A 15,671-nucleotide genomic window follows, 5' to 3' on the forward strand; every position below is an offset into this window, starting at 1 on the left:
TTATAGTTACTCGCGGATTTTTAAAGGTCGTCAGTTGTAATTTTAGTGGCAAGTTTGTGTACAGTTTCTACAAGTTTGTTTGTTTCCCTTAGTTGCAACACGGTTAACGGTTTTACCAGAACAGTTTAGGAATTTATCCTCAGGCATAGACTATAGTAGTGCTAACCAATATTGTATTGCTTACAGACAACAACGTAGAGCAGCAGACGAGACATCGGGTTCGGCCGTTGCACTCGGAATCGAATAGGGTTAGGGTTCTTTCGACGACATGATACGAACCGAACGAATATAAAATCGTGAACAAGATTGTCACATTGCAGTTCGTCGAATACCGAGACGCCTGACATTTTGTTAGGGTCAAGCCAGCCTATTTTTTCTCGTGAGAAGAGTTTGACTAGGACTAGGAAATTTTTATCTTTTCCAAATGAGATTTGAATTAGAATGATAGCGAGACATTTTTCGAAATTAGATTAGAAGTTGAAATCCTACAAAAATTAAGTTACATTAACATTAAATCATACTTGATACTCATGAGCGCGAGAATGGCAGATGTCCGTACAGCAGGTTTGGCTCGTTTTGCACGATACACTTCTCATGTAGCCTTTTCAGGAAAACCGCAGATTAAATTGGAATTAGAGCATAGGAACATTTCTCAAATAAGAATTAGACTGGGATTAGTATAATATACAACGAGAATTATCTAGTCGTGCATGTCTGCTCGTAAGACTGATGTTTCCATCACAGTCATTTTAACTGCTGAGGAAAAGTAATGTTATGGGCTCAGGAGAACATATTATTATGACTGCGATTGTGAATTCGACTTCCATTTGAAAACTGAATATAATTTCAGCATTTCGAAATACGTTATCAAACGTTCATATAAAATCTCAAATCATATCGGGGAAGCACGCGCTTGGACGATGCGTACTACCAGTGGCGGCTCGTGACAATATCGGGTGGTGGGGCAAGGGCTGCGAGCGACTTTTATCAACATGACGTCACAATGGCGTTTTCCAACGTAAAAAAGTAAATTTATGATGGTCACATGAATTTCCCGACAACAGTGATTTTAACGTAGGTGCCGCGAGAGGTTTGCCGGTGAGCCGTGACTTGAAGTGTGGTAACAAATGTTTTATTCATTTATTTTTAATCAAAGGATTATTTTACAAAATGTACGTGAACTAAGAATCGTCCCTATGCCACGAATCAAGTATCAGGTCATCCTTAGTAGCATGCGTTTTGATTTCATGGTAGAGTTATAGATTACGCAAATCGATAGACCCTAAAATCCGACCGTCACCCCAAATTCGAAATCCGGATCCAGTCCGGCCAGGTAAATAAACATTGAAATCCTGCTCCTGCTCCTGAACCGGACTGTGGCCATCTCTGGTTACGACCAGGTGATAATAGGCAACCAAAGCGGAGGCACCCGGCGTACGATTGGATCAATAGACTGGACAACTTCTAGACCTCTCATTTTCGCTCTAAAGGCAACTGCTTAAACTACGTACGGAATAAAGATTCAATACGATTCATGTTCGCACTTGACTTGACCTGACTAATTCCAATGACTAGAACTCGAGAGATTGCGTAAGCCTAACTGGACAGGTCAACGAGTTCGGACACATACGCAATTGTTATCTCATAGATTGGGCCTGTCATATTGAATCCAGAACATCAATTTGAATGGTCTTTGAAGAACTAAGGACAGCAGCCTCGGAACTTCGGTCTCGGAACAACGTTGGACATTTTGGCCTTGAAACTGGAGACTGTGACACAACACATACGGCTTACTGTCTATAAGTCTGCTGCGAAATCGCCGTTGGAAAATAAATTAATATATAAATACATGAATAAAAGCCGTAACTTAGTATACTGTTACAAGAAATCATCGAGAAGTAGCATACGCAATCTCATAACCCATTCCGGTATGGTACACTGTCAAAATCAATGCAAACAGACGAACACCGAACTTTGAGTAAAATAGATCGAGGAATAGGCTGATCGAATGATCAGCTGTTAGCCGACATCGAAAATGAAATAGCTATCGCAATTGACAGGGGATTGTAAGCAAATGGTTCGAAGGCCACAATTTCACAGTGAAATGGACATTGGCGAACATAAAATTATGCGAATACTTGAATGCAAACCGAGAATCTTGGTTAGCTGTTTCATGCGATCATCGAGGTATACCATTGGAAATATCATCACCGATCTCGTTATGGAACGTAGACTATAGGTTAGCACAGACCGACACCGGCTTTTGCGTGAGATCCGCAATGACGTAGGTAGGCTAAGTATCAGATCAGCGCGCATCTCTACCATACTCGACCTCGAAAACGAAATAACTGCCTCAATCATGGAGTGTCAACTTTAAGACTTGGCACCGCGTTCGATACTAAAATCAAGACATACCGTGTGAAAGCTCATGACAGATCTAGGTATGGAACATCGTTAAAATCAATAGAGACCAATAACGGCTTTTGCGTAAATTTGTTGGCGATAAATGAAGAGTCAGCTCTTACTCGACTTTGGAAACGAAATTACCACCCACATAGTTCAGTGACAAACTTAAAACTTGTTACATCGGTCGATACTAACACTTACCGTGCCAAATGTCATGACCGATCTCGGTATAGAACATCGTCAAAATCAATGGAGACCAATACCGGCTTTTGAGTAAAATCCGTTTGCTGTACTATGTACATGGTAGATCAGCACACACTGAACTTCGGAAACGGAATTACTACCATTATCTTTAAGTAGCAAGCCTGAAACTTGGAGCAGTGTTAAATACTACCTTCACGACATATCATACCAAGTTTCAAGAATTATCATGGTGCGAAACACCGTCAAAATCGACCTATACCAGCAAAGGTCGACTCAACGCATATTACGGTAACCGAGTTCAGATATAGATACGATTGTTACATCACACCTTAGGGGCGAGTAGGCATATTTGCCCCGGTTGCTCGGCCATTTTACGAATAGGAGAGAGTAAATCACCGTTTCTTTATTGTGCGCGGCTTTGAGAGAATAGATAGTGAAAGCTTGTTATGAGCGCTACCGGGGCAAGCCCCGGCTATAGGCATTCACAAAGCGAAAACACAGAAGAGAATTCGATTTTCGCAGAGACTTCGCTATGTATGGGCGTCTGCAAGCGAAAGCACAAGAAGAACGCGGGTTTCGCTGTGATCTCGGTATATATTGATTGATGTGCGTCTATAAATGGTTAAATTGTTATTGAACAGAATTTTAGGTGGGGCAATGCCCCAGTTGCCCTATAGGACGAGCCGCCACTGCGTACTACTGTCTACTAACTTCTATAATCGACAGATTTTGCTATTCTTCGTCACACCAACACTGCATCACCCCGTTTCAAGGTGCATTTCGTGCGTATCCAATGGAAGAGCAATAGTACTTGTTTTCGACAAAAATATATCGTGATTTTGAATGTCATAACGAATGAATGTCATACAGAGTCTTGAAGTAACCCCAAAGCAATCCGACACTTAGTAGCATCCGACACTTAGTTAGCATTTCAAACCATCGTGTGACCTCTGATCGACGGAAATCGCATTGTTCAATTAAAATTCTATAAGCGTCGATTCTGTGCAATAAAGCGACAGTCGAGTAAGTTGTTTAGGCTCGGTCTCCCCATTCGCGGTATACAGAACACGTATTCTGTCGCAGATGGTGGCCTGCATCGTAATGCCTGTTATGGTCATGAATTTTGGATGATGAAATTGGTTATTGAAGCAATTTTAAGATTCCGACTAGGATATTCAGATAGGTGGATGCAGAGTTTCATCAAGGATGGTATAGCTATAGCAGCCAGTTTTTATTGCATTCTGTAATCAAGGAATGAAGCTGATGTTTACGTCAGACTTCAACAACAAGATAATTTGCGTAATTGCTTTAAAATAATAATGAAGCGTCAATACCTATATCGCGACTAGGCAGAGTTCAAATCCGTATCTTTCACACAATCAAAATGCAAATAATGTCTACAGGTACCAAAATCAATATTTTCATATTTGATAGCCATACCTCGGACAATAGTGCCTCACACCAAAATGTCGTTTCTCTGAACATGCGCAATTGCGCATGTCCGCGTGCTACTTATTGGCGGTGTTGTGATGACGCCAATCAAGGTCTCAGTTCTTCCATTGTGAAAGGGAACAAACAATTTTATAGGGTACGCAGGCAACCTCATTTTTCTGACACTTTGACAACCTTCAAAAACATTGATTTTAGCGTTTACGCGACAAGCTATATATAGTAGAAGCTTAGACCATGCTTTCATCATGAAGTATTTAGATTGTCGATGTGTATATAGCGTTACTCATCTCATCTACATTTTCCTAGTGAATTTCTGTTTCTATAGTGCCGCGTTATAGGTGTATCGGATTAGGTCTACCAGAACGCTGATTTATTTGTGCTATGGTAATCTTCAGTGCTTTTCTTACGTACACTCATAAACAGGCTATCGTCTGTGTGACTGGTCTAGTATGATAAAATCGTATCCAGCATTGCCAACATATTGTTTGTAGAGTCTTCTGTTCTTCTACTTTGCTCACGGTGACTCGTTGGCAAGGTTTTCAAGCAAGTACAAATTGTATATTTCGTGCCAGACTTTTCGCTGAACATATCACTTACGCGTGTGTCTTTCCAAAACACCTCCAAGATTAAATTTACACATGGAGTAGCATCAAGCACATTCATCGCAGTGAAATGATGTTTGAAAGTGTAGAAAGATATATAGTTGGTTGTGCTTGTTCTCTCCATTGCGTAGCTTGCACTTTATGTGCCGATATTTTTAGGGGTACGCCATACGCAGTTTAAAGGAAGTTTGAGAGCCCGTGTTCTGGCTATAATAGTTTCAGTACTCGACAAAGACAGGGTCTGTCTACGCGACTCGAATCATTGCAATCAATACTCCACTCAGAGTACTCGAAACTATGTGCACATCCTTCATTACGACATTGCTACATGTGTAAAGCCGAGGCAGTGCTGTTGAGCCACATATTGTGTGTATTTCTAGATCAGGGGTGGCCAACCTTTTTGCTATTCACGGCCGCATTATGACTACTCACATAGCCTACGGCCGCATTCCAGGGCATAGCGGTCATTAGGGTTGCATTTAAAACAAGAATCAATTTAAAACAAATATGTTTAAAACAAGGCCCTTATTTAAAACATTTTTTTTATTGTTTTTTATGTTTTTTGAAGTCATGACGTCACGAATATTCAATTGTTATGTCATAGTGGATTGACATTGACAATTGAAAATTGAAAATATCGGGTAATAATAGCTCTTTTGACGAAATATATGTACTATTGCTGTTGAACCGACTATTTCGAGGGTTGCAACCATCCCATATCAATATACGTCGGCTATATCGGGTGTTAATTGTCCGTAGACTCATAAAACATGTTGTTTGTAAAGTATTTACACAATTATGGCATAATTTTGCCACTTAATAAAAAACACAGTTTTTTTAAAGGCTTTTTTTTAAAACACTGTTTAAAACACCGTTTGTTTTAAATGCAACCCTAGTCGTAATCGACTAGCTGGACGCCAAATACCAATGTTAAAGTGTCTTTGTCCATTTCCGGTGAACTCCCTACTAATCTATTTAATCATATATGCTTACTATCCGCGCCGAAATTGCGAGTGGTCACTGGTAGACTCACTAATGAATTTCGTCATGAATATTAGTAGTTTTACATATTACTATCAAACATTTATCCTTTATCAGCCCATGTGATCGGATCCACCAGTTGAGTTGATGGAGGGGGTGTTTTCGAAAAATGCATCTTCAAGTGGAGAAAATTGTTATTAGTCACTTTGTTGTATGCTGTTTTCTCTTGACCTCCCATCAGGAATGTCGGTATAGTGAGGAGCACACGATTCCGAGTTGGTATTTTTATATGAGGCGCGTCATTTTCCTGTGGGGCTTTGATTGCAAAGGGCGCTCCTATATTAAAATCGGAAAGCGAAGTCACATTGAATCGCGCGCAGCACCAAGAAAATTTCAAAAATAATCAAAATCTCTCAAGAAATCGGAAGTCAATTTGTAATTTCGAATAATTCCATGTCGACGGCCGCCAACGCATATACTAATTGAGCTACGTGTCTACGGCCGCACAAATCTCCTTATACGGCCGCAGGTTGGCCATCCCTGTTCTAGATATTTGTACTTATGCATTTTGTTTCCGAATACTGTCGCGGGAAATATCCTATATTCAGTGATATACAATTGAATAAGTTTCATCAGAATTCTAATCCTCGATGTCTGTACAGTGTACATCTCGAATTAGCAAGGCCCGGCAATGCATCCATAGCAGTTGCGCAATAATCGCGAAAGTTCGTCGAATGAGCTGCAGTGGAAAGAAGCAACCCCATTCCCATTCCCGTTTTGTCACACAAATCAAGATGAAAAGACGCCTATTTGTAATCATGATAACTCTCTTGATCTTGGTCACCATCGCAAATTGTGTTACAGAAGCAATGAGATCATCCATTTTATTGGCAAAGCGTTCGATTGCAACCATCGGGCCCGAAGTCAAATATATTAGTGACCTCCCGGAAATAGTAATGCCCGCCACATTTATATCTACTTCTGCGAATGTTGCTGACAGCACGCGGGCTACATTGTCAGTTTCGGAGTTCACTCGCGGTACATCTAAGATTACATCAACGAAAGGGGACATTAATCTCTTGCGAATTAGGCATCGCATCACAGGTCACTCCATAAATGGATCGTACGGCTCAGAATCTACACAAGCATCAGCAACTTTCGGCATAAGCAACGATCTGTCAGCGAATGTCAGCGACCCATTTTACGAAAAAAACGAAAGCGGTTCCTCTGAACTGAGAGACAAGACTTCACAAGAACGTCCCAAATATAGTCCCTCAGGAAAGATAATCCCCTATAATAGTACAGTGGCAGGGAGTTGTGGACTTCCCGTGTACAACAACAGGACGGCTTGTTTGTTGCAAAATTTCTTCACGGACCCAATATCAAAGTGCGAGTATGAATTTGGCCGCATGATCTTTATGGTTATAGTCGGAGTGACGGCGACCGCCGCTGTTCTTGTGAACTTATTGATCTTGGTGGTGATCGTGACGAACTCGAAAATGAGGACACCATACTGCTACATAAAAGGTATGCAATACCTATTACCAGAGACGGTCGCACGCTGTAAATCAATGAGCGGAAAATAGCTGTATTTATTAGAATTCCATAATAATGAGAACCCTTGATCGCCGTCGGTTCGTCAATGATAGCACGTATCGTTATAGATCACTGAGCCAGAATGGCTGTTCTGACGATAATGACCGCCGACCGTAAAAATGCTCCATGACTAATTAAAAAATGAAAAAAGTTTTGGCGACTACCTTAGTATAGGCTACGTATTGGATATAAATTTTAAACTTTGAAAATTCCGTATGACGATATCTAAGGTTGCTGATCGACATGGTGGGTATTTTTAGGGATGGTGTGAACTAGGGAGGTTCACACAATAGTGTGAACCTCAGAAAGGTTCAGGTTCGTGTGAACGCGAACCTTTTTGAAAGGTTCTGTCTGAACGCGAACGTGAACCTCATGTCGTCACGTGACGTCATATTGCTAATTCCAACCCTACATTTCAGTGAAGTGATAGCCTATTTGTACACGATACCTAGCGACGACTCGGGCCACATAATGCCACAATGCTGACGTACTTGACGTTTTAAACGTCGACAAATGTATCAATTCGGGCAATTAAATGATATAATAATCCCCTAAAATCAATATTTTCCGTCGCTTTGTCAACAATTTCGACGAGGTCTTGCAAGGGAATATAAGCTTACGCCTTTGGTCTAGGGCAGCACCCTGTACAATGTATTCGGCGTCTGAGTATTGCTTCGTTAATATTGAGCAGAGTGTAAAACGGGCTTCTATACTTGCTGCCGATATTACCCCATTAACAAGTTATAGGCCTACAGCAGTAGCCAACACCCCAATCCCACGGACTTGGTTTTTATGATACAATAAACATATGAAATCAAGCTTGTCCCCGTACGCCAGCTAGATTTTTTACATCAGATACTGATATCAATTTCATTGATTGGTTGAATAAGCATAATTCCGTGACTGTAGTGTATTTCGCTCTTGATGCTGTGGGATTGCGGGTCAAGCTCACAGCAGAGACTCAATAAATATTCGAGCAAACTTTCTAACAAAGTAAGTAAAATTTTTGAAATTGTCAAGGTGCATGCTCGTTTAGTGTTGATTTTTTTTGCTGCCACCGCCGTGCATAGAGTGCTTGGCCCGCAGTTGCAATGTAATAAATTTCAACCACAGATGTTATACTGCAGTGGATATTGTAATATATGAAAAAGGTTAACAGTGCAGAACCTACCAAGGTTCGTTTGTTAACATGAACCTCTAGATTTCTCAGATTCACACACGGAACGCGAACGTTAACCTCACGTTCACACCATCCCTAGCATTTTTGAAAGCAGCGTAAAATTCTGTGTCCATGAATACCATTTTGAGCTCGACCCGACAACTATTGTGGAGTAAATGACCGAAATACAATTCCTTCAACAAGGACCTTATTTTAAATTCATTTTTATTTCAAATGCAACCGTATTGCGATATTCCTTCTCAAGTAACCATGTTTTTAATCACCTTACATTTCTACTCAACAGTTGCCGTTCATGTCCTTGAAATTGACGTGTCGATCTGCTAATTTGTCCCGGAGTATATTCTGATTTGCGCGTGACATGTATACCAATGATTCGCCCACCGATTTTGTTGCTGAGATTTCCTACCTTCGACTTTGATTTTTAGCCTCACTTGCAGTGGCCGACTCTCTCATCGGGTTTCTGGTGTTCACCACCGTTATTCCCCAATCTGGCTGGGTCCGAACCATAACTGAAGTGGAACTAGCGACATTTATCCGAGATGATGTTAACTCTCCGTCGGCTATCATCGTTGGATCTATGCTAACTGTGTCAATGCAGGTATGCCACAATCCAGATCAAACCCACATGATTATTTTCCCTTGAAATTTTTGTGTATAGTAATCGAATTTCTCCTGCTAATATTATTGAGGAATCAGAGTTGGGCCAAGTTAAGTTTATTGTAAATACTTTTAGCCTTTGAAAATCACCACAAGATTGCAATTCAATGAAATGATAGGAAAGTGTCTAAAAACAAGTTGGAGTAGTCTTTGAAATCGGAAGCCCATCTGATCCTTGATGTAGCCTAAATATAGCCTGCTGAATGTAAAGGTAAAATATGACATAATAAGGACAAGGGATAATAATGAGGTGGCATTTGTCGGAAAATGAGGTCGATGTTTCAGATCGCGGTAAAGTTGGTTGTACTATTTTTTTGCATGTGGCATGTATGCCGTTTGACATATTGCAGACATGTTCCATACTGGGGTCGAACGGTAATATACGATTTTCCAATCGGATATTAGTTTGATCCAGATCGGTAAATCCTGAACAGTGGGAGTGTGCCGCAAATATATTTTTGTATTTTCTGAAATTAACTGTATCAAGATTTAAAATAAGGTTTGCGGACGAGCGGACGCGATTTACAAGCGCTTCAACTGCTTCAACAGCTGTTAAATAAGCATGCATGACGTCGAAACTAATTATTGCAATGCCGATAGAGTAGGGTGATACTTAAACTGCAAACCACCCTGCCGTTGTTATCAAATTATCTCTGCCTGCGACGAGCGACATTCTTTGCAAAATCGGTTAAGTGAAAGAATATTATTTCGATTATTACGCTCAGGACATTGCAGATGGAGCGCGCAATTGTTTAAAATTGAAATAGGACAATCGCCAAATTGTATCATGAAACTTTCCAACATTTCATCACACACTCTCGCCAGTGTCACGACACCAATGACAGTGGTTAGAATCCCGGTTCGAACCAACTTCTATGCGACGGGATTTATCTGGGCTCCTCATCGTTATAACCTCGCTGCTATAGCAGTGTTTCAAAAAGCCCAGAATGATGGTGAGCCGTGCCAGTAAAGAAGTCGGCAGCAAAGAGCAAGTCTGGGCGCATGAAAGATAGAGACTGCTATTGGGAGTGCGCGAGTGTGGAAGTCGTCCGGAAAATTACGAAGGAAAAGATCCTGAACATTACAAAATCATTGTCGTGGTGCACATGACCATATTAGGCGATAAGCACAAATTTTGTATGTGTGAAATAAACAAACAATCATGCTCTCTCCCTCGAAATTCACACAACGCTCCTACGCCGTGTTGTACTGGTGTGAACGCCTCGATGACCTATCCTCACAGAACTAAGGATTTCGAAATTAGTGACGGAATTTGTGCGGAGTTGTGACCGTTTTATTTGAATTGCTGGCCCATAATAGTTGACAAATGCCGTGGCGCACAATTACGCCGATAAGCGTCACTATTTTTTTATTGTACAAATAAATAATTATAATAATTGAATTTGAAAGGCGTTTTAAAGAGAGAGACTGTTTGGAATTGACGACGAAACGTGGGTGTGTTTGTCAACAATGCAATGTCGTTTGAGTTGCGTATATGTCCGTAATCAAGCATATGCATCGCATCAAAACGTGAAACCAGTTTTGTATATCAGCGTTTTTCCTTTTGTAACGTTTCTGTTCTGCCACAAAGCTTAAACTATTTGATAATCATTGATTTGTAAATATGAGAATCGAACTATGAACTTTATAAATTCGGATATTCCAGAAACTTGCTTTCTGAATTTCGCACGCCAAGTAAACCATTATTTTCAAAGGCATCCTTGTTGCACCTCTGCTTCTTGAGCATTGAACGTTTCTCGGCCATTACGTGGCCATTGGCTCATAAGAGGCGACCTCCCGTCACGGTCAAGATTATGCTCGCAGTGATATGGGCCTTCTCTCTGCTAACCGCATTTATGCCAGGTACGGAAATCTACTCGCGTAATAACTAGCAAAAGTGTTAGTTGCACTCAAAGCATGAGAAAGTTGCATTTAATAACTAGTTTATCATTATTAGAGTATGAGATACTCGAAATGTTCCGCTGTATAATCCAACAGTTTAAGATTTGCAGGGTATCTGGTTTTTCCGTTTCTTTCTTCGCTATTCAATCGATCATGCATACATTTTTATGTTCTTTAAGTGTGAAGCCTACACGAAAGCATTCTCTGTCAGCTCATGTGAAGCTGTCAAATTTGGTACTCTCCGAGTTCACGGACCGCCGGAAATCACATTTTTGCGATACGTATCAAGAAAATAACGCAATGTGGGAATAAATTTCCGTAAAATGCCAAACATTTAAGCGATAACCCGCCCCTCCCCAAAAACAAGTCAAATACCACAATTCAAACCTAACCGTACAGGTATTCAAGCGTGACCAAAGGCATTGCAGAAAAACTCGGTGTTGGCGACTACAAAACCATTAGCCTGAAAAAGGTGACCCAGTGAAAATTTAATTTTCGGCGGTTTTGCCTGCGAGACGTCCGTGAAGTAGGAAAGGACATCAAAATAAAAAGCAAAACAATGAATTACTCACACGAATTCTTTTTGTGCGGGTTTGGCCAAAAGCCAAGTCATATTTGCCACTTCTAATTTAGTTCGGGCGCCGTCGTGCTTGTATGGGGCTGTTGAGCTTTTAGCATACAAGTCAATTTTTGGGCCATAGTTAACATTGAGAAAAGGCTAACTCATTACTAGGGCAAGTTTTTGTTGCACTAAAATCGCGGGAAAGTTGCATTTAATTTTGACAAAAGTTGCAGTAAAAATTGCATTTATAATTTTTGTTGAATTATTAGGGTATGAGATGCTCGAAAGGGTCGATGGTATAACTTAGTTCCTGCAGAGCTGTCAAATTTGTTACTTCGCCATTTAACGGTCTGACGAAACCGCCGAAAATTACTTTTTCCCCGACAAACAGCAAGAAAATCCAGCAATGCGGGAATAATTTCCCCCCAAAAGCCAAACAGCATAGCGATTATCCCCTCCCCCTAAAACAAGTCTAATGACACACCCCAAACCCTTTAGGTCTGCAAACTTGACCAAAGGCATTACAGAAGAATTCACTCCTGGCGACTTAACCAAAATCAATAGTATGAAAATGGTGACCAGAGAATATGCAATTTTTGGCGGTCTCGCCTGGGCGTTCGTGAAATGGGAAACTATTGCAAATTTAAACGACAGAATTAATACAGCGATCTATTTACATATTGTTCGGGCACGGTCGTGCTTGGCGGGGGTAATTGAACTTATTGCTTGCATAGATAACAGTGAGATGCAGCTAATCCGTCAGATAGCTCTTTGTTATGCAAATCAAGGAGAATAAAACCATACTAGAAGTTGTTTATAGCATGTTTTTAAATCACTCCTTTACATTTTTACGCAATATTTCATAAACGTTGCAGTAAAAATTGGCATAAAAATAGAGAAAAGTTGTAAAATGTTGCACTATAAAATCCCACCAAACAGCTTGAAACATCCTAGTACATAGATTCCGAGTAGGAAGCTGTCGGAAGCTGTAAAAAGGTTGCAAAAGTTGCAAAAACTTGCCCTACTCATCATATAGCTCTTTGCTATGCCAATCAAAGAAAATACAATATAAATATTTCTGTAGCATTTTGTGTTTACAGACTATATAAACTTACACTTCTGCTAACTGTTTTTTTTGGGTAAAACTATACTTGCAATAATGAAGCCATGCCCTGATAGATATAGTCCTATACTAGCCCGGAATGACAGATGATGAAAAACCTTTCAGCATTCCTTCCTCGCCATTTCGAGTACAAGTTTCAACCCGCTCTGCTCATCCATTTGCTGATGCTGAAAGAAAGGGGCGGTACCTTAGATTTGGAAGCAGCTTCCGCCGGCATTGTACTTGCTGTATTGGAACTCATCATACCTTACCTACTCACGGTACGTGCATGGAATTGTTAAATTCATACACTCTGGTTAAATCCCTAATCGTATTCTAGGTTTTATTTTGTGTTCTGACGGGAGTTGTATCGCGTCAAAGGTTGAGGCATGGTGCCCCTTTCGAAAACGGTGCTCGATTCAACTCAGTCGACAATAAGCGTCTTCGATCTGAAATATCGGTTTTTGTCACGATACTCTTCATGATCGGTGCATTCACGCTAACCTTGCGTAAGTATAGCCTACTGCATTTTTAAATAACGGCCCAAGCAGACTGTAAGAGCTTGTACAAAATATGGGATTTTCATCATGCCCAACTACAACTAGAACTAGAACTAAAACTATACTGACTTTTCAAAACTAGCAACCAGTACTATACAAATAGAATTAACGACGTTAAAACCCGCTAACCAACTAACTAAGTATAGCCTAGCTAACAAACTGACTAAAACATAGATAACTGAATTCAATTTCGAAGCAACTCAATATTGTACATATTTTATTGAAAGCTGATCAACTTTCTTGCAAATGAGCTAGGAAATATCGCGGAAAAATCAGCATTTCGAAAGAACGGGGTTTCCAGTTTGAAATGGGAGGATTTTCGACCCAAAAATCTGGCTACGCCACTGTTAGTAGTGATGATTCTGAGCTAGCAAAGGCTGCAATAACATCACTCAACAGAACACTGCTGGTATCATGATTCGCGCCAAACGACGACGCGTGTTTTCTAGCTGTTCGGTGTCTAGTGTTTTTGTATTGGGCAACCAGGACTATACTCACTTTTCAAATCCAGTACAATCACTCATATTGTGTTGAATCAAACGAAGTACTGTTTATTGTGTGATAACTTCACGATGGGGATTACATGCCTTTCTCCGAATTAACCGGAGTTACGACCCTGGGCATTTTCACCGAATAAAGCGGTTGTCCGGATGATCCGATATGTCCGCATTAAAGGGTAGTAAAAGACCTATATCATTTCATTTGTCAATATGGAAAAATGTATAAAAAGGCATTGAAATAGCAATGTATGAGAGAGAGAGAGAGAGTCTTTATTTTCATCGAACCAAAATACATAACAAACGGCAGTGATGGTGGTACAGAAAATATGCGTGCACAGTATTCGGTATTAGATAGGAATGATCGATAAGACCGTGAAGGTCATCTAGTCTGATCACACCAGCATCAAACAGGTACACTTGACTCTGAACAGTCTGGCTGTAAAGAAATGTTTAGTTAAAGGAAAATAGAAAAAAAATTAAACAATGGTGGCAAATGATCAATGAAGCAATGTCTGGGCGAGGTAGGGCAACGGTGTTAGTGTAACGACAAGAGGTGATCAAGTAGGGCTTTTTTGAATCTATTATAAGGCAATTCACGGATATGTGGTGGTAATGCATTCCAGATGATAGGTCCCGAGTAGTCGATAGATCTCTTAGTTAGGTTGCTATTGGGTGGGGGTAAGTAGATGTTTCCTTTAGACGAGGATCTCGTGTAATGGGAATGGACATGTTTAGCAGGTATGAAAAAGTCATCAAACACAGTAGGCAGACTATTGGAAAAATATTTGTGAACAACTTTTGATACTTCGAAGCGATATAGTTCATCAACTCGCAAAATTTGATGCTTACGGTAGTAAGGCGATAAATTGGTACGTAAAGGTACAGATGAGATCAGCCGTATCGCACGGTTTTGCAGGGTTCGAATTCTGCACAAAAATGTTGTGCATGCATTTCCCCATACTACGATTCCATATTGCAGATGAGATGAAGAGATGCAGATGAAGACTGACTCCATCCATTCTTTATTTTTACTTCTGTTTCCAGTGCCTTTCACCATCGCCATGCTGCTTTTCCTGACAGGCGTTCTAACTTGTTCAAACCATACCGTCGTGTACGCGACATGTTTCTTTTTCGGAAAGCTAAACAGGTACGTCTCGCAGTCGTAAAGATGCCGATATAACTTATTTCGTGTGCGTATTATTTATTGCAGTTTGTCAAACGGTTTGGTGTATTCCGTGAGGGAGCCAAAGTTTCGTGAAGCCGTCAAACAACTGTTGCGGATTAAATCATGAAATAGATGTGAATTCCATTTTTTCTCATGTGCATTTTTCTCATCAACTTGGAGCGCAGTGAAGAGTGCATTGTACAACTGCTATTTGTTATATTTTTCTCTTTTGAAAATACATACGTGGTTTTACATGTTCACTATATCCTACAGGCGAAGAATGGAGCGAACTCTTCAAACAGGTGTAGCGAATATTTTGAGTGTTACAATTAGGCCACGTGAATTGCATGAAAATTTTCGACTGGCTAAGTAATTTTTCCATTTTCAGATATTCAGATTGAGATCTTAAGATTCAGTAGCAGAAGTAACGTCGTAAATATCTACTCAAGTACAAGTAGAAAAGTAGCGATTTCCGAGTAAGTAAAAAAGTAAGTTTTCGAGCCCAGAGCTTCCGATTGGTCCACGTTGTGCTTCTTGATCGTTTTGAAGTAATATCCGCCTTTCAAAATCTTCACCGCCTCCGAATATTATTCGTCGGAAGGCTTGTCTCGCTGGTCGCAGAGCTATATTTCAGGTGGATCGGGAATGAATTTCTGAATATTAAGGTTTCCTAATCAATATGCCAAGTACCTTATTTTCTCTACATTAAGTTGTTTTGCTCCCATCAGCCCTACAGGCCACGTTCTCGTGCTTACAATAATTCATTGGCCAGTTCTTCGTGAAGGTAACTTTGGTTGGAGCG

General features: G+C 40.4%; 1 protein-coding gene and 1 long non-coding RNA gene across 2 annotated transcripts in view; one reads left to right on the forward strand and one right to left on the reverse strand.

Moving 5' to 3' along the window:
* The window catches only part of LOC145443454 (uncharacterized), a 111,303-nt gene that overhangs the window by 40,703 nt on the left and 54,929 nt on the right, over positions 1-15,671 (reverse strand). The window lies entirely within an intron of this gene.
* On the forward strand, positions 5,634-15,181 carry LOC145443252 (trace amine-associated receptor 9-like). Its single transcript, XM_080321239.1, has 7 exons — positions 5,634-7,172; positions 8,847-9,019; positions 10,794-10,941; positions 12,771-12,925; positions 12,985-13,153; positions 14,749-14,851; positions 14,915-15,181. The coding sequence occupies exons 1-7, from the start codon at positions 6,296-6,298 to the stop codon at positions 14,994-14,996; spliced, it is 1,707 nt and encodes a 568-aa protein (XP_080177365.1). The 5' UTR covers positions 5,634-6,295; the 3' UTR covers positions 14,997-15,181.

This window comes from Botryllus schlosseri, chromosome 7, assembly GCF_051294905.1.
Source record: "Botryllus schlosseri isolate E-star chromosome 7, Bs_hap1, whole genome shotgun sequence".
NCBI lineage: Eukaryota > Metazoa > Chordata > Ascidiacea > Stolidobranchia > Styelidae > Botryllus > Botryllus schlosseri.